Source organism: Myiozetetes cayanensis, unplaced genomic scaffold, assembly GCF_022539395.1.
Source record: "Myiozetetes cayanensis isolate MyiCay16 unplaced genomic scaffold, myiCay2020 scf2-11, whole genome shotgun sequence".
In the NCBI taxonomy this organism is placed as follows: Eukaryota; Metazoa; Chordata; class Aves; order Passeriformes; family Tyrannidae; genus Myiozetetes; species Myiozetetes cayanensis.
The window spans coordinates 90,619,254-90,639,227 of NW_026087411.1; the positions used below are offsets into that span (position 1 = coordinate 90,619,254).

General features: G+C 38.1%; 1 protein-coding gene across 1 annotated transcript in view; it reads left to right on the top strand.

The window, feature by feature from the left end:
• BMP5 (bone morphogenetic protein 5) overlaps positions 1 to 19,974 on the top strand; it is a 54,769-nt gene that overhangs the window by 12,424 nt on the left and 22,371 nt on the right. The window contains exons 2-3 of the mRNA XM_050315404.1: positions 14,274 to 14,466; positions 18,000 to 18,148. Of these exons, the coding sequence (XP_050171361.1) occupies positions 14,274 to 14,466; positions 18,000 to 18,148 (342 nt within the window). The remainder of the gene's footprint in view (positions 1 to 14,273; positions 14,467 to 17,999; positions 18,149 to 19,974) is intronic.

Sequence of the window (19,974 nt, forward strand, 5' to 3'; positions counted from 1 at the left end):
TCCCAGCAACTGTGTTCTGCTTTCTCCATATTTTTATGTATTCCTTAGAAATGTAAAATACAAAGGATGTGCTTACTAGCATGTGTGTGTGTACAGGACAGGCCTTATGTGAAAGGGGTTCATCACAGCACTTGAACCAATATACAGGCACAAACATGGACTGAAATTTTGTCTCCATGTTCATCCTGTGTTTACATTACCAGCCACTGCCGCACAGTAATGAAGCTTCTTTTACTAATATTGTAGCACCTTGGGTCAGCGAGACTTACCACAAACTGCAGTAAACAATGCTACTTCGGCTTGTCCTCAGGTAGGGAGCATGTTTTCATCAAAATGGAAATGAAACCATGTTCCCAAAAGAAGAGACTGTGATGCTTCCATTTTTGGGGGTGGGCAAATGGGGGTTTTTTCTTGATAAAAAACCCAGACCTGAAGATGAAGGCAGTTGTCGCTTCTACTGCTAGTGGAAACAAAAGTTTAGCATAAACATGTGCAAAGGCAAAGGTTGATCAGATGCTGTAAAATGCATGTGAAATATTCTTAGTGGTGTTGAACCAAAAAGATTACATTTGAAATAAAAGCACTGTGTTGGTGATCAGGTTCTCACTCCCTGCTTGTTCTTACGCTCTGCTAAGAAAGACACTGAAGTTTTGTCTGAGACACATGAGTTCAGCATATAGGATGAGCTTCAGATCATCTTTGCTGTTCCAGAGATGTGTTACACCTCTACAATCAGCCTGGTTATTGCTTTCATAAGTAGCTGGGCAAGGAATGTGAGAAATGCAGTCCCAGGTGGAATAATACTGGAAATGCAGAAATTTTACAAGCATATCCACAGTCCTGGGCAACCAGCTCTAAGTGGCCCTGCCTGAGCCAGGGGATTGTTGCAGAAGATCTCCTAGGATCCCTTCCAGCCTCAGCCGTTCTGTGGCTCTGTGACAGAGTAACTACGAAGAAGGGGGACCTTACTCGTCTTATACATTGGTATCATTCATTCTTACTTTTTTTTTTTTGGAGGGGAGTGATGATGTTACCTCAGACAATTGTTGAATGAACAGTACTGTGTGTTCAAAGGCTCATGCTTTTTCTCCCTACTTTGGAAATTATTTTCTTACTTTTTATGTCATTTTGAGAGTCCTGTGTCTCTCTCCCAGGTCTGTCCAAAGTAATCTACTGTGAGGGATCACAACCTACTGTCACATTACCTAGAGCTAATCTGAGCTCTTTCATGGCACAAATATTGTTTGTGAAGATTAGCTTTCCTTTCCTCTGGCAGTGCAGGCATAATGTTGGATGGCTAACCCAGAGATATTTTATTCACTAATGGTCAGTGAGTTTCTGTCCTGAAAGAGGGTCAAAATATTCATTAATTTGAGTAAGTTTTAAACTTCTTTGAGGAAGAAAAAAAGTCCAGGTATTTTTTTCCTTCTTGTTGAGGGGAACATATGAGCAGTTTTTTCACATGAGCAGTTATATGGGGGTGAAATAATCTCTCTCTGTGAGAATAAATCATTATCAGATTAGACTGACGGAGCTGCAGAGGAAAGGGTACGTTTTGAATCAGTATTAACAGGCTGTTAAAATCACAGCCAGCTCCCAAACTGACTGTTAAAACCTGCTGCCTGAAAGTGCCATTCCTCACCACTGCTGACCAGTCTCCTGCCTGCTCTTCCTCCCCATCTTCCTCCTGTTTCTTCAGGTATAATGTCTGGGAGGACCTGTCCCTGCTTTGCTTCTGGATCTATTGCTCTGTTTCTCAGCACCACGTAGGGTCTCCTAGTTGGGTCCTTGGTGTTGGCCAACAGGAAGAATGCACAGGACAAACCTTCAAAACAAGTGCTAACAGTCTATAAAAGATGAAATTCCAGTCTCTTTACATTTTTAGTTCTGTGGTGATGACTCTGTCAGTACAGTGATTAGCCTGGTATGTGCTGGTGCAACCAAAGTATAAATTTGAGGGCCTCTGAACTCATTTGAGCTCAGCTGGCACACTAGCTAAGCACATGGCCTGTGAGCAGCTATTTTTTACGAATGCAGTTAATATCCTCTCTATAGGGTAGCCTAGCAAAATAATTTTTAATTTGTTATATGTAATGAAACCATTTTCTAGTCTCTAAATGTGATGGTTTGTGAGAGTTTCCTTTCTCATCCTTGTTACAGCTAGACTGTTTTTTATGGAATGTTCGGTCAGTGTTAATGGATATGAGTAATATTGAAATAGATGTGAGCACAGCGTAAGCAGAAAATACTGCCTATCCATTCGTACCCAGTTTGGCATGCAGATAAAACTTCTGTGGAATTATTTACAAATATTCCACATCAGGAAATAGATGGAGTTTATTAGATAACATGTGTGAATGGTGAGTAGTGGAGTGACTTGCCACCAGTGGGTGGAAGTGAGCACAGGGTTAACATGAGCAGGAACTAAGGAGATGTGGGAAGATAGAGTGTGCTTTAATGTTTAGGTTTTCCTCCCCTGCCAGTCACCCTATGATGATATATGCCCTTTCACCCTTCTCAGAAGTTATGTTCCATCTGTATACTTTTACAGTGTCAAAACAGTTATAACTTACACCTATTTTCTGACCATTGGATCCCAGAGGTATAACTTTTGTTTCTATTCAGTTGCAGCTGAACCCAAGAGGGATCTTTTCCTCTGTCATTTGTTAACCTTGGGGTTGTGTTGATCTGACATTCTGACTTTCACACACAGTCAGAAACCTGGCAATAATTGTTAGTTTTCTTTGTGATGATCTGTGATTATAGAAAAACAAAATTAAACATGAGAAAAAATGGAAGTCTATTGACAGATGGTGTCAAAATGTACTGGCTTAGCCAAAGATGAGGCAAAATAGACATTGTTGAAAATGCAGACAAAACTAGCAACCTGAGGCATGGTGGTGTAAAGATTATCTAATTTATCTGTATGTATTTATCATGATGTATTATTTCAGAACTCCATGATGAATCTTTGATCTGATCTATTCTTTCAAATAAAGATTTATTTATCATTAATGAAATTGGCAATACCTGAAAATCTAGCAGATTTAGGTTAACATAGGTATTTGTGATTGGAGTGCCTTTGTAATATAGCGTGATTTAATGAGGAAATCACAGGGTCCTTACTTATTAAAAATGAAAAAGCACATATGTGCAGTTGTATTTTTGCTGTGCTTCATGCTACAGCTGAACAACTGGAGTGAAAGTTTTGCATTTGGGAGATTGAAGGAGACAGTGCATTACACTGTTGAAACCATCAGAAAAAGTAGATTTTGAGGAATTGTTTAGCCAGCTATCTTTTATATCTTATATTTATATATTCACTTACATGACTCTATCTCTTTGTTCTAGTTGCACTGGCTGTGTTCAAACCAGCATAAGAGAAGCTGGGTGTTGCTTTTCCATTTATTTTGAATCAACAACTGAAAGCCTTCCAGCATTTAATTATTACTGGAGCAGCTGCAGAGCAGCACTTGTTTTGACTTGTTGAGCAAGTGCATTTGACTTGGAAGAAGTCAACTGAATGAATAACACATGTTTAGCTATGCAATTTTCAGCAAAACATTGGCTATTAAATGAAGACCAGCAATTTCATTAAAACATCCTTTTTTTTTTTTTTTTTTTTTTGTGTGTGTGTGTGTCTGTGTGTGTCTGTGTGTGTAAAGTAACAAGAAGGTATCATGGGTAATCTCACAGCGTACAGATCACCTCGGAGATTATGTGTGAGAAAGCCAAGCACGGTTATGCTTCTTTGATCGAGGCATTTCTTTAGGTCTCTGCTTATGAAAGTTGCTGGCAGGCACTGTTACGTGGTTGCTGGGAACTCTTTCCTTGTCAGAGGGAACGCTGAAAGCTTTTAATTATTAACTGAGTTCTAATTCTTAAAGTAATTCACGAAAAAAAGGGAATTTATCCTGTTAAATATTCATTTATATTCTAGTATCGGTTTGTAACTTTCATTATTTGCGTAGTTGCTGCCTACCACTTACTAAAGTTGAATACATTGCATGTATGTTTTAAGAGGATTAGAAAGTAGAAACCACAGAATTTCAAAGTCCGCCTTCATAGTATGATAGTGTTTTACACTATTTTGAGTTTTTCAAATGTGTTTTTTGTTAATGGGTAAGAATCTATCAGATCTTATTTACTACAACGGCAAAATGAAGAAATTAATACTTTAATACTAGATCAGTGTTCTCAAAAGATGTAATTCTAAATGCTTGGTTAAGATACATGAATATTCTAACTTATTTTTTTATGAAGTATGGGATATTGAAATGCATTTCTTTGAGGGTTAAAGAAAGAAAATCTTTAAGTGTACTTTTTGCTTGGAAAAAGGACAGGCAATTTTTTTTTGTTGGCTTGATTTTTTATTTTGCTTTTTCTTTTTATTCTTGCTTTAGATTCTGTTGCAGTTGTGGAAGGGTTTTTCCACTGAATTTATCTTGATTTGAGTTACTTTGCAATTCATACAGTTCAGTAATTCTGTTCAGTTACAGAAGGCATGTTCTGCCATCAAATGTCTCAATTCAATAAACAATATTTCATTTATTAAAACTATCGCTAACTGCACAGTATTTCATCAAAAGATTTTCAAACTGTACCTAATTTAGTTAAGTAAAATAGGCAAATGTTGCTCATTGATGTCAGTAGCTGACCTGAAAATAAAGAATTTAGTGAAATAACTCTAACTTTACAGTCGTGTAACTAGCTTCAGAATATGACTGATCAAACTTTCTACTTTGTGTTTTAATAAGAATGTATATTTGATATTAAAGTAATTTACATAATTCCTTCAAAACCACACCTGTAAATCTATAATTACTTTAAAAATAACCAGTATAATAATAATAAATAAAGAGAAACTCAAATAAACAGTACTGCAATAAAGCAGTTCTTAAGAAACAGAAGTGTTGCAAGGAAAAAAGTAAAATTTCTGCTGACTTGCCCTTTCGAATTAAGCAAAATCCCCACTGATTATGGAAATGGTTTTGCTTCAGCTGGAGGGGGATCAGAATGTGGATTAAGTTTCTGACAATGACTTTTTTGTCTAAGATAGGGTATGTGTGGAATGTAATTTTGGGGACTCCTATTTTCAACCCCTGCCTACACTTTTTATGTAAGGTATCACAGAATCATAGAATCATTTATGTTGGAAAAGACCTTTAGGATCACTGACTCCATTCTGCCAGTGATGCTGGGCTTGGAGCCAGGTATTGATCTGTTGGCTTTTCCTGTTTCTTCCCTCATCATTCCCTGCTACTGGAAGGACAGAGGAGAGCACTGCTTGTGCTCCTGATCCTTTAACCAATCATCCCAAGGCTCTGAAGTCTCTCCTGATTGCCCCTCTTGTTGCAACTTCATCACTGGTCACCAGAAAAATAAATAATGGATATTAATCTGAGGGCATTTCCAGAGTAGGAAGCTTTGTCTTCATATCTCTAACTCTTTCAGTGGGGACTTCATAGGGAGTCTCCTATGAAAGTGACCTGCTTTTTTTCTTTATGGAAGCAGTTTTGATGCAAAGTGTAGACTGACTTAACCTTGGCAGCAGCTCCAAGCTAGATGGGCCATCATCCTCACTGTTGTTCAGTTCCACTTGCAGAGTCTCACACCTGTTGTGCCCGGGCAGCTGAGGGAGGTGGGCAGCTGAGGGATGCGCTGACTGCACTGGGCAGGAACTTTTTGCCATTGCCACTATCTCTTCAGTTGCTGTGTTCAGCCAGTTGGATAGAGGGTAGGGCATCTTCCCTATCACACATCCTGTGCCTGTCCCAGGGAAGGCAGGGTGCAATTCCAGTAGTCTGTCTCACTCTCCATGATACTACTCAATCTACTTACCTCTTTCAGGTGCTCTATCACTGAGCAGAGGAGTTCCTCTACCTGGGCACACCTCCCACAGGGGTGCCCACTGCTGCCCTCCGATACAGGCGCAAGAGCAGGGCTCACTGTGCAGCTGATACCAGGGCAGCAGAGAGTTTTGCTGGAGCTCTCTCTGGGCAGCTGCCTCAGTCATGATGAGTGCAGAGTTTAGAGAGGCCATGGTTCTCTGCTAGCCAGGATGATGACATCAATGAATTATTCTCTGAGGAACTAAGAGACACTTCCAAGTCAACTGCCTTTGTCCTTGTGGGGCTCTTCAAATTGCCAGAAATTCCCTGGGAGCTTCACACAGTTGGTACAACCCTGGCCAGAAGATTCCTAAAAACCTGGATGTTAACTATATAGAAAGGGTCCTAAGATGCCCTCTGCTTGTCAACAGGTGATCTTATGAGCAAAGTGGAGATTGGTGGCTGTCTTGGCCAGAGTGACCACAAAGTGATCGAGTTTAAAATCTCTCTTACCAGGATGAAAAGTGCCACCTCTGGACATGAGGAGAGCAGACTTCAGGTTGCTCAGGGAATTAGTAAGGTCCTAAGGTCCCCTGGGAAAATGCTTTTGCAGGTGCTGGGGTCCACCAGGGCTGGTCACTTTTTAAACATGACCTCCATGGGGCACAGGAGCAGACAATTCCCATATGTCAGAAGTCTAGCAGATGAGGCAGAAGGCTGACTTGGCTGAGCAGGGATCTTCTCTTACAAATAAGGCAAAAAAAGGAAGGTGTATGCCCAGTGGAAGCAAGGTCAAGAGACATGGGAAGAACACAGAAATTCCACTTACAGCTATAGGAAGAAAATTTGAGAGGCCAAAGGTCAGCTGGAGCTGAAGCTGACCAGAAATGTGGGGAACAATAAAAAGAGTTTTTAGTGGCAATAGGCAGTATAGAAAGATCATTGGCCTGTTACGGAATGACGATGGTCACCCCACAAACAGGGGCAGAGACAAGGCAGAGGTGTTAAATGCTTTCTTTGCCTTTGTCTTCAACATGGATGAGGGACCAAGGGGGTCTCAGTGCCCTGAGCTGAAGAACCATGACTGTGAGAATGATCGACTCCCAGTTGACCCTGAAACTGTGAAGGGTCTGCTCCAGCTGGAGTCCTACAAATCCATGGGGCCCAATGAGATTCATCCCAGAATCCTCAAAGAGCTGGCTGATGTCATTGCAAAAGCTCTCTTGACAATTTTTGAGTGGTCTTGGGAATCTGGAGAGGTCCCAGCTGATTGGAAGCTAGCAAATATAGTCCCAGTTTTCAAGAAGGGCAAAAAGGAGGACCCTGGAAACTACAGGCTTGTCAGTCTCACTTTGGTGCCTGGTAAAGTTACAGAGAAGATTATTCTGAAGGGAGTACTGAAAAACACCTAAAAGACAATGCAGTCATTGGTCACAGCCAGCATGCCTTTGTGAGATGAAAGTCCTGCTTATCAAACCTGATTTTCTTTTATGACAAAATAACCCACCTAGTTGTCCAAGGGAAACCAGTTGATGGCATCTTTTTGGATTTCAGTAAAGCTTCCGATACTGTCTCTCCCAGGATCCTTCTGGACAAACTGTCCAGCACACAACTGGATAAACACATCATGTGGTGGGTGAGCAATTGGCTCATGGGTCAAGCACAGAGGGTGAATGGGATAACATCAGAGTGGTGACCTGTCACTAGTGGGGTTCCACAGGGCTCCATCTTGGGCCCTATGCATCTTCATAAATTACTTGGATGCAGGATTGGAAGGGATACTAAGCAGGTTTGCAGATGACATAAAACTGGGAGGAGCTGTTGACTCCATCAAGGCAGGGAGGCCCTGCAGAGAGACCTTGACAAATTAGAGGACTGGGTAATCAGCAACCATATGAAACTCAACAAGGGGAAGCCGTATGAGGAGTGACTGAGGTCACTTGGTCTGTTCAGCCTGGAGGAGACTGAGGGAAGACCTCATTGCAGTTTACAACTTCCTTGTGATGGGAAGAGGAAGGGCAGGCATTGGTCTCTTACCTGACAGAACTCGAGGCAACAGCCTAAAGTTGTGTCAGGGAAGGTTTAGTTTGGATATTTGAAAAAGGTTCTTCACCCAGAGGGAGGTTGAGTGCTGGAACAGGCTCCCAGGGAAGCAGTCACAGCACCAAGCTTGACAGAGTTCAAGAGGTGTTTGAATGATACTCTCAGGCATATGGTGTGAGCCTCAGGGATGTCCTGTGCAGGGCCAGGAGTTGGACTCAATGATCCTTGTGGATCCCTTCCAACTCAGCATATTCTGTGATCCTTATATGCCCGATAAGAGATGTTTTCCCAAAAGATCTCAATTCTGAAGGTAAATTCTGAACTTCCCCAATAAACACGGACATACATGACTGAAACCTGTGCATTGAATTTTCCCACCTCAGCCTGAGGAGGTAGAAGGGTTTTTAACTGCAAACCATCCCCTTTCCCTTATTACTGGCTAGAGAATATGCAGGGGGCACCAACCCTCTCTCACTCTCCTGATGAAAAGGGTAAAAAGAAATATAAAATACTTGATACTAAAGGGAGAACAAGCAATGGGGATATTATTTAACTGCAAAATTCTGAAGTTTTGTAGTTAAAACACTTAGCTGAACGGTTATCTAGTAAACGTCTAATGTCAAACGAATTTAGAAAATCAGATGTGGGAACAAAAACTTACTTAATTCTCTTTTTTTTCCATCATTCCCTGCATTTCTTCTGTGCAATGGTCCAGGATGTTCCACTGCTGGGCTACTCAGCATCCTGGCAGTTAGGATATGGTCACTGAAATCAGCTGATAATGATTGAAATGTCCTTTGACTGAATAAGAGCTATCTCTTAGTCCAGTTCTCTGGAGCTGCAGAGGACTAAAGGGGAAATGCAGATAAACTACTCTGTTTTGCTTAATGGCTGGTACAAGACAGCTGACCTTTAACAAACAGAATTGTCTCTCCACTGACTGTATCAGGCAGCTGTCTCTGGTGTCCAAAACAGTGTTTGAAGAACAGGTGACTATTTTTAACTATTTCAATGTCTAACTCAAAATGGATTTCCTGAGTCCAGATCAGGATTCTTGCCCTTCTATAAAATATAGTAAATCAATAGTTTTTAGACAAGTAGAATCATAGTCCTCTGCTTTTTTTTTTTTTCCAATCACCCGTTTGGGAAGGTATTTTTCTTCACACTTGGACTTTAAAAGTTCACATTGATTTAAAACCTTTTTTAGAAGACTGTAGAACTTATTCAAAGACCAATGGACAGAATGAAAAGGCTACCACATACTTCAGTATTAATTAGGTTTTAGGTTTTTAGGACTTCCAGAGTAAAAAAGATGAAAGATATGCTTGCCAAGATAAACTTAATCTGATTTTCTGAAGTTGATATTCATTATCTAGAATCTAAAAGCCTAAAAAGGTACAAAACTTTAAAATGTATATTTTAGAGTCTGTTATTTGATCTGTTCAACTGAGAATTACATTCTGATTAATATAATTCTTAAGTTCTTTCAGATGCACTTCATTAAATATTTACACCTAGTATAGGTGTTTTATTTTGGTGGGGTTTTTACCACTGTATGCTTCTCTAGAATCACTTTTCTCCTACCCACATACCATACAAAATATTTGCTGCCTCGTTTTGTAAAAAGTGAGTAACTTTAAACAGTCTAATTTATACTACTAGAATTTGAATGTTGGAGAGAAGAGCAAGAATGAGGTAAACAGCTATTTGATGTCTGTTTTTTCACAGTAGCACAATAGCTAATTCCTTGGGCCTCTGACCTTTTAGTGTCCTGTAACAGAGTACTTGCATTAATCTGTTGCTTATCTGTCACCTACCACATTTGATATTTCCAGTCTCTGCTTTCAATTATCAGTCATTAGAGGCAGCACTGAGTAATTTCAGGAGAAAACGCCTGGAACCTTTGACCCGTTTTGGTCAGATAACCACAAGTGCTCACTGTAGATAAACTATCGTTTAATTGTATTCAAGATGTAAATGAGTGTCGTTTGTAGTGTATCAGCTTACTGTAACCTTTATCACCTTGAAGTGATTAAAACTGACTGGTTTACTTAGTACTTATACAAAGAATTTCGAGTCAAACAGTGAAATTCAGTGAGATTAGTGTAAATGACCCTTTATAGTTACACAGGTCTGTAAGACCCTCCATTTTGCCCTGGCATGTATAGTTAGTAGTTAAACAGTGACAATTGATTAGTGAGGCTTCATTATTTGTGAATCCAGTTGGGATCCTGGGATCTTATATTGTAAAATCAGCTTATTACAGCATATTGTTGTTTTGTTACCAGTTTGCCAAAGCAGCTTTCACTTTCCCTGTGTGTCACAGCCACATACCAACATCTTCAGGAAAAGACAAGCACATATCAATGGGGAGCTAATCACTAATGAAAGAAAATGTCTAATTGTCCCTCATGCACTATGACCTAAACTCATTGATAGCACTTTTTACACTTCTTAAGCGCAGTCAACATAATCAGACATTTATAGTTTAATTGGTAAAATACTGATTACTTGTTATACTGTCCATCCATATATATGCTTTGGATGTTTTTTAGTAGTTCTTTTTTTTTTTTCTTAAAATACATACTTTTTAAATGAAAATAATCAATGCATGATATTTCTGTCTTGGTGTAAAAGAAGACCCTTTTCCAAAATACCTTTTTTGTATAAATTTGACTTCTTTCTTTTTAGAGTTGGACTTAGTGTTAATACAGTGTGAACATTTCATCAGTTTGCCACGTGGGTGGAAAATATCATTCTTTCCCATTTTACACACAGGTGTTTGTGATATTCCCCTGAGCCATGATTTGTCTGATGTAACCATAGTGCTGCATATATTAGTTTCAGGTCATATAAAAATACCATTTTTAAAAGTCAGTACTAAGAAACCTGAGCAATGAGAGCAAATAAAGAATTTTGTTGTAATCAGCATTAACCCTAATATTCCAGTTATTTTTACTTAGAAAAATTGTATTCCTCCAATGACTAAAAAATACTGACTGATTTTCTGGTCAACCAGTTTTTAGATGCTGTAATCGGTCCCACAGAGGTGCATTTTGGCTGATGAACTGAGCAGGGCTGGAATGACATGAAAACGTTCTGGAAGTACTGAATACTTAAAAATCTTAACCTGTATTTTTTGGGCTGCCAGGGTTGAAAAGCTCTCGCCTGTGAATTAAAATATTTGAGACATTACGCCTCCCTGCCCTTCGTGCCATTTCAGCAGGACGAAGGATCTTAGGGTTCCCTACTGAGCATTCACAGTCTTCCCTGACAAAGCATTTATTAGATGCAGACGGGGTCAAGATTTTTATATTATTTTCAGTATTAAAATACTCAATATCATTAAATAGCATTTTTCTTTTTTAACTTGGATATCATTCTAGCCACTAGTTATTATTGCAAAATCACCACCACCATCACTTCTATTTTACAGCTTACTATATAATGGAAGATTTTAATTTGTCTACATTTGTAAAAAATTTTTTTTGCTTTGTACATTGGCTAACAGAAACTTGCAGTTAGAGTTTCTGGCTTTATTGCAGAGAGTGGGATCTCCTTGGACTCAGGGTTTTTCTTGGTGTTCAGTGCCTATTTCCTACAACCCTTCATTTCTGCAGGCAAAGTCCTGGCCTTCCTGTAAAGGGTGTCTTGACCCAAGGAAATTTTGAACTTATGTCCCTTTCAGATGACAGTGCTGTGTCTTCCTTGGGTATACAGGGAAACACAGATAATATTATCTGTGTGAGTTGTAATAATTAATTTCAGGCCCATGAGGAAGTGGCTATCAATTTTCTTTCGGCAGTCGTGAGTGGTACTGAGACAACCCCACCGATGCAATTGAAGGGTATTTTAGAGGTTTGTGTCCAAACTATAACATAGAGGGAGACAACTACTGTTTCTAAACTACTGTTACTAATTAGAAAGTACTTAGTAGAAACTAGACTAAAGGAAACCTCAAATCCAAATACCAATTAATCAGACCAGGATTAGTGGCATTTAAACTTTTATTGTGGCACTATTTATGTAGTGGCGTTAGGCACTTTTATTCAGTGTCTAATTCTTCAGTGTTTACTCTTAGTGTGTAGTGCTTAGTCGCACATGCATGTGGGGTTGCTACACTAAGTCTGTGTTTAATATAGTCTCATTTGAAGATTATTGACATATTTGTTCCATGTCAAATTTGAAATGCTCAGTTATAACCTTAGAAAACTGTAGCAGACTCTTTGCACTAGAGAAAAGCCTCTCGGCTCAGTGCTTTTGCATATGCTAATCTCTGCCAAGTTCTCTCTGAAATGAAAGGCTTTACATGGACATTTAAAAAAAAAAGCAAACAACTCCCAAACCTCAAGTCAGATCTCTGTATATATCTCACAGTTTAGAACCGGTCACTGGAGCTGCTAAATAGACTGTATCCTGTTTCTCTTCAGCAGCAGCCCATTCATCTTCAGGTACAGAGCAGCCAGTTTACATGCTTCTGCCTCTTTTCTGCTTTACTTTTGCGACATAGTGTTCCATGGCAAACCCAAGTAAACTAAATATGCACTTGAGCCAAGTAAACCTCACAGTTAACAGGCAACTTTCCTTTTGTCAGCCAGGAGAAAGTTAATTTTCACTGAAGATAAAGTGTTCTTATACCCTATATATTTTATTTTTGGTGGGTTTTAAGGCAACACAGATTTGTACATTAAGAAAAAGAAAAGCTAATAAAAACAAAGAGAGTTTACGTTTTTGAAAGGATGAAAGGGAAATACACTGTAAAGGACTACTACACGGCCACAGGTGACTTAACTAGTAACTACTGCTCTGAAAATAATGTTAAATACTTTTCCTTCTATAGCTCTCACTTTACTATGTCCACAACTGTACTCTTATATGGCAAGCACAAAATGATATTTTCTTTTTCTTTTAGTGCATTTGTATTTTGTAAGACAACTTATACATTATAATAATACAGATATGCAGCTTTATATATAAATTATATAATTATATGTATATACATGCAAACACATGCACATTGCATATGTAGACAAAACTGCTTGGGAGGCACATATATATGAACATATAAATATACATAAATATTGTAATAGTTTACACATTATTTATACACGTAGCAATTAGTAGTCCAAATGCAAGCTTTTTCAGAAGTGACATTGTTCCTCCCTCATATCTGAGGACTAAAACGAAATAAAAGAGAAGGGGTTACAGGAGGGAGAATTTAGGGGTGCCATAAATATTTAGCTGGTTATCTAAACCAAATCCCAGCTCTGAGTTTTAGGCTTTGTCCATCAGTAAAATGAAACACCTATTTCAGGAGGCAGATAGAACTTTTCCAGAAGAGAGAAATTCTGTCTTCTGACAGAGCACAACTTCTCCAAAGGTCAATGATATGTTGTATAGTGTGGCAGTGGAAACCATGGGTCACTCTCCATTCCACATCCTTAAAATCTGAAGTATTAATCCCATAAGGTGTTCATCAGCCAACACTGTGGCCTGTAGTTTCCGTTGCCACATCAAAACATATATTCCATTGCAAAAGTTACTCCTAACTCAGTCAGAATGGCAGCAAACAGTGGAATTAGACCCAAACCAGTTATGAACTTAAATAAATTAAAATCTTTTATTTACTCTCTCTTGAATTCTGCAGAATTCTGAATTAGGCAATAATGAGGGTTACTTTTTAACTTTAAATTGTGGCAGTGTCAGAAGCAGTGAAAGCCTGCATCTGCCCACCCAGGTTTGAGGGGACTCCTCGAGCCAGGACTGTGCTTCCTATGCTGCTGAGATGCCAGAACCACTCAGTCCTGGCTCATGGCTCTTTCTTCTGACACTGGCAAGATGACATGTATGCCATTAGAGTACAACTTGTGTTAATTTATATGACTTAACTGCTTCTTAAATATATAGTTGTTGCAGTGCACTTTAGTACCACTTTAAAATTTATTATGTTAAACGGAAATGAACAGCATTCCTCTCATCTGCCTGGTTATTAGTGGCAATTAGTGTTTTCTGAAGTCATCTATAGCTCTGACATTGCTACCGCTGTGCTTATGACTACACTGAAGTCCTAAATCCTTTCACAGCTTTTAGCTTGTCCATATTTCTAGTTACTTTACAACATGTCCACTTTCAGCTTTTTTTTTTTTTAATATATTTTTTCCACTCCAGCTTCTGGAATTTATATAAAAGCCACCAAGGTTTTTTGTCTTTTGATCTGAAGACACTGGGCTGGAGGAATTTCCTTTAACTGGAAGTATGTCTGGGCTTGTGGTTTTATTATTTGCACAGTTTTATATTGTCGTGTTTGTTTACTCCCAAGTAGAAGGAACGCTCCATTAATCATGAGAAATGGGCATTTGTTTCACATCTTTAATTTACACTCAACTCTTTTTCTCACAGTTGAAAGGGACAAGGACTTCTCCCACCAGCGAAGGCACTACAAAGAGTTTCGCTTTGACCTTACTCAGATCCCGCATGGAGAGGCAGTGACAGCAGCCGAGTTCCGAATATACAAAGATCGAAGCAACAGCCGCTTTGAGAACGAAACCATTCAGATCAGCATATACCAGATCATCAAGGAGTATCCAAACAGGTATCTGCTTGCCATGAATGCATAAGATATGGAATACCACCTCGTGTTTCTTAAATAGGGAGACAATAACTGATCATGAGCACACACCTGGTGTGTGCTATCACCATTGCTATCACCATCGCTTGTGCAGTATTGATTCCTAGACAACAACAACACTGAAAAAGAATTAAAATTATATTAAATGTAATTTATTCCAGGTTTATGTCCAAGCTCACCAAATAATCTGCCCATGCAGAGAGAGTGGGTGAGGGTTCTTTGCTTTGAACAGGAAACATGGTGTCTGACATGGCTCTTCAGTCCCTAACACAGTACTGCTGTGCTTTTAGGCAAGGACTGGCCAGAGTTCAGGGTTTCCAAGTTACAAACTAAGGATTGTGCTGTAGTCTTGGGCATTTTCCTGCCTCTGTGGCATCATGGCTATTGAAATGTGTGTCTGTGTTTAATTCCCTTGGAGTTTGCTGAAATTCCAGTCTTTGGGAGTGAAGTTTGCTATTTTTCCTAAGGAAGCATGTACAGGACAGCCCACGGTAGGATAACTTTCCTATGCAGCCCTGCCAACGTATTCCTACCCGGACCTTTTCTCATGCTGAAAGTAAATATAATCCAACAGACCAAATCTTCGCTTGCAATTTGATGGCAGCTAGCCACTAATGTAAGTAAACCCAGAGGTTCTTTCCACATTAGGGAAACTTCAAGTGGCGTTAAGATAGAAAAGCAGATTTCTGGAATGAGGTGAGAGGTGAAACAGCATCATCAGGATGGCCTATTACATAGTAATCATGACTTGATCTGACCAAAAGCTGTTCTGGGTCTTAAGGAACATATAGATGGTTTATTCCACCTTTACTTCCTTGAGTGACCCAGGACATGTGGAGCTTCTCAGACACTCTACCTGCAACCTCTTTGCTGAAATTCTTGACCGTGGTAGCATTTCTTCTGTAAACGACTGGTAATTTGGGACCAGACACTAAACTTAAACAGCTTCCATAAAGGTAAAGCCAATAAGCTGTACTCTACCTGAATGTTGCATTTAAGGCTATTTATGACATAATGCATCACTTTTTTATTATGTGTTGTGGGCTATTTTTAAATTTATTTTTTTTTTAAATTAGAGGCAAAATTTGCAGCTTTCTTTCATTTTAAGTGTGACAGGTTTTTTCTTTTCACAGAATAAGGGAGAATTTTAAAATTAAAAATATCACAAAATGGGATGAGAAGTTAGAATAAATGACATGACCTAATGGGAGAATCCTGATCTCAGAGCTGTCACTGCCTTCTCAGGGATCATAGATTTTCACCCTATGTTTGTATCAACTGTAAAGGAAGTTATTTTTTTCCCTGACAAATACTTTGGATTTCTACAGTAAATTGCTGTTATGTAGGCTAAATCATTAGCACTGGCACAGAGACATTTTCTCTATTCTGCTATGTGTTTTCAAGGATCAGTTCTGGTTTTCTCTAGGTATCCACAACTCATTTTTGTTTCATTTGAAGAGTTAATGGGTAAAAGCATTCTGCCTCTTTTGAATCACACTGAGGAGAGATCCACACGGGAAATTTGTCCTTCAGCAGAATTTCTGGACTCTGGTGGTAGTAGTGCCTTATTCTGATTTGGCATGTGATACATTATATATCGTGGCTTTTGAGAACATTTCGCATCAGTCCCAGCAAAACTTGGAATGGAAAGAATTTGTATGAGAAAACAATTATGTATTCTAGGAGGAGAGAAGTGTGAAATTATATGATTGTGATATTTTAATATTTTCCAAGCAATTTTATAGTTTTCTATTAAATCTACTGAGTGATACAAAAATTTTTATAAACATCTCAAAGACTCTTACAGTCAGAATTAAACTTTTACACTTTAAAATTCTGATAAACTGCTTATTAGAGAAAAAAGTTGGCATTTAAGACTCCAGAGAGTACTATTTATGAGCTTGTAGTACGTTGTTAATTTGTTCAGTGCTTGCATAGCAGATCAGGTTCTTTGGAATTGCAATATTTTCTTCATGCTAGCTCCAGAGGGGGAATGTAATTGTTTTCTCCTTATGTGGTCATTAGCACAGTTCTAGAATGGAAGTGATAAAAGCCCAGCAAAAGATTATCCTTTAACAGAAGGAAAAAAAAAAAAGGTGACTTGAAAGAAAGCCCCTTCAATTCCTTTTTCAAAGACAATCATTCTTTATAATTTTTGAGCTCTTTAACCTGATTCTGCAGATATATCTTACATATACACATAAGTAACAAATGCTTGTCATAGCTCATTTGGCTTTACTTTCCTCAGTGTTAAACAACCACAGTTTCAAGAGATACAAATGATGCTTTTTTCAGTATCAGATCTCTTAGGTGCATTTATGGTGTTTAATCTAGATAAGACAGTAACTTTCTTAGTTGCTATTGCTATTAAACATCATAAAAATACAGTGACAGGACCACAGGAATTTTAAACCCACTTTTAGACACAAAGTTTACTAATTCTGTCTCTCTTTCCTATTTAAGTCATTCTGTCTGTAAAACAACGATACGATTCCCAGATCTTTGTAAGCCAAGACTGTTTTTAGTTGACGTGTACAGTTAAAATTTAGAATAAAACATTTGTTTTCGTATCTTATTGTTTTGATTACTATTTATGGAAGAAAAGAAACAGGTTTCTATACCTATAGATTTAGGTTTAAAAGATTAAATGGTGAAAACAGTTTTTAATAATTCTTCCTGCTTCATAGAAGCATGTACAAGAAAACTGATGAGAGTTAAATACCTTGGGTTTAGTGAGGTCATTGTAGCAAATTATTTGTAATACAGATGTTGTTCTGGAACCAATTGTGTTAGGAGATATGTGAAAATAAAACAAATAAACGATCCATGCTAAAAATTTAGTAACACAATTATACTAACTTCTCTGAGCAGCCCTTCTGAATTATAGGGAGATTTCATGGGAACTGAGGGTTAAAATGTAATAATTACTTTATTAATAGATACATAATCTCTGCTTTGATATAGAGACATTTTCTAAACATCAGTACTAATAGGAAATGGTCTGAACTGTCGTCTATTCACGTTTTGTCATAGCATACAGCTGCTGTCATATGTTATTAACAACAGATCTTTTTAGCAATGCTGTGCCTTTGAATTTTAGTTGAAATTGGAACAAGGTTTTGACATATTTCGCCTTTTACACTGAAAGTTTATAAAAGTTAATCTTCCTGAAACATTCTAATGATGAAAGATGAAATCTTTTTACATAGCCTCAATTATATATTTTGTGTACTTATATCAGGAAGCTGGATTTTTCAGGTTTTCTGTAACTGTAGTTTTTACATGCTGAGACTCATTTCAGAAAGGCCTCTTAGGGAAAATATCTTTATTATACTTAACAATTACTTATTAGCTACAGCACATGCTGTACTATGTCACGATGAGGATATGTCAAAGGATTATTCATTTAGACTCCAAGAAGTTACTGTCAGCAAGAAAATTGAGGACAAAAAATAATAATATTTGAATGCCTTAACTCTCTATTTTCTTTAACTTAGGGATGCAGACCTGTTCCTGTTAGACACAAGAAAGGCTCAAGCTTCTGATGTGGGCTGGTTTGTCTTTGACATTACTGTGACCAGCAATCACTGGGTGATTAATCCACTGAACAATCTGGGTTTGCAACTCTGCGCTGAAACTGAGGATGGTAAGACTGAAACTGCAGATCATAACACCCTATATGCCCTTGTCGTATCTTTCTAAGAATCTTTTCTGGATGGGTTTTTTAACTTGACTGGGTGACAATTCACTGACAGCTTATAAGCAATGAACAAAAGTCTCATCCTGCTGTAGTTATTGTCTGAAAACTTCCTATTATTCTTAATCCTGGAGAATATGGCAACTACAAAGCTAACTGAATCAAGCGAAATTAAATGAGGTTTGAGATGAAAACTCCTACATATAAAACAAAGTTCCATTTTAACGTTCTTCCACAGATGATTACATTCAGGAAACTCAGGCAAATTTGCAGAATTTTTGTTTTAGAAAGTTTTTAAAGAACTTTCTGGGATGAAGAATGGAGAAAGTTTCAAAATAATCTCAGGACAGTTCAGAAGGTACCTCACAGCTGCTGATACTGATATTGGAGAAAGGTTAACAATAGGGTAATGTGGGAATTAGTTTCCTGTAATTTGAAAAAAAAAAATTATTTTTTTCTTGACATGGGTTAAAAATTTGGAATCTTGAGAATTTTAATTACCTGAAAATTAGAAAAACCACTATCAAAACTGAAGTCAGAGCTGTGGGGTTTTTAATACAAATTTACTGGGCTACTGTATTATTCACAGTTATGCTCTTCATTAAAATTAAAAATGCATCTCAATGCAAAATAATATTTTTAGAAGAAGTGTTCTTTACTTAGACTTCTTCAGAAACTAATAAAAAGAGACTTATAGACTGTTTTTAGTGTGATGGTTCACTTAATCCATACTACTTTACAAGCAAACTTTCAGATTTAGCTCTTTGTTGTCAAAAAGCTTTTTATGTCAGAGGTCAAAGAATCTATGATGCCAGTTAATCTAAACCTTAGCTGACATAATGTTAATGAGTAGCAGAAGAAACCCTGGTGTAAGGATTAGTATTTTTTTTCTTCTTTCTTTGTTCTGTCTACATTTTCTCATAGGTTTTGATCTAAATTCTCCCTCGGGCTCAGCTGGGCTGTGAACAAAGCATCTCATACTTTTTCAGCAAGTGCCCTGGCTGCTGGAGAGTTATGCAAAAACTGTCCTTTAGGCATAATGCTTAAAAGTAGAGTTGGCAGGCTTGCATCAGAGCAGACGACCATTTCTTCTAATGTTACCTATACTGTGGGAGTACAGTAAGTGGAAAAAGGAGGCAGCAATGCAAAGTAGACCAAGTTTTTGATGCCTTCAATCAGCATTTGTAGGCACCACACCTGAGCTTGGGCTGTATAGGGAGTGGATCTCTTAGGCAGCCTAGATTTGTGAGGCCATCTTAAAGCCTTTAAAATTCTGAGGAGATGACACTTCCATTAGGCATCCAAATTAGGTGGACTGCCCTCTGGCCACCTTTTCTGCTCCAGAATAAACTCAACTCTTGAGTTTTTTTATTTCCAGGAGATTCAAATACAGAAATTTTTGAAAATTAAATATCCATGAAAGGCATTCATTAAGAAACCGTAGAACCACCAATCAGTTGGTTCTAGCCTCAAAATTACATCTGTTCAGTAAACAGCAGGAAAGTTTGTATGGGTAAAAGGAAGCTTTTAGGTTAATACACTAAAGAAATTGTGAAAGAATAGTTCACTTGAATATTTCCCCCCACCTACTCCCAAGATCAGAAAGGTGGTAAATAATTTTCTATTTTAAATTCCAAAGCCACAAGCAGCTTTACTTTTTGCACCTCACTTATTTGACTTTCTCAACACAGCTCCTTGACTTAGGAGGGAAATCCTCTTTTCTCTCACTTTCTGTCCCCTTTTCAGTTTATTCATACAAGAAAAGTGCCCTTCTA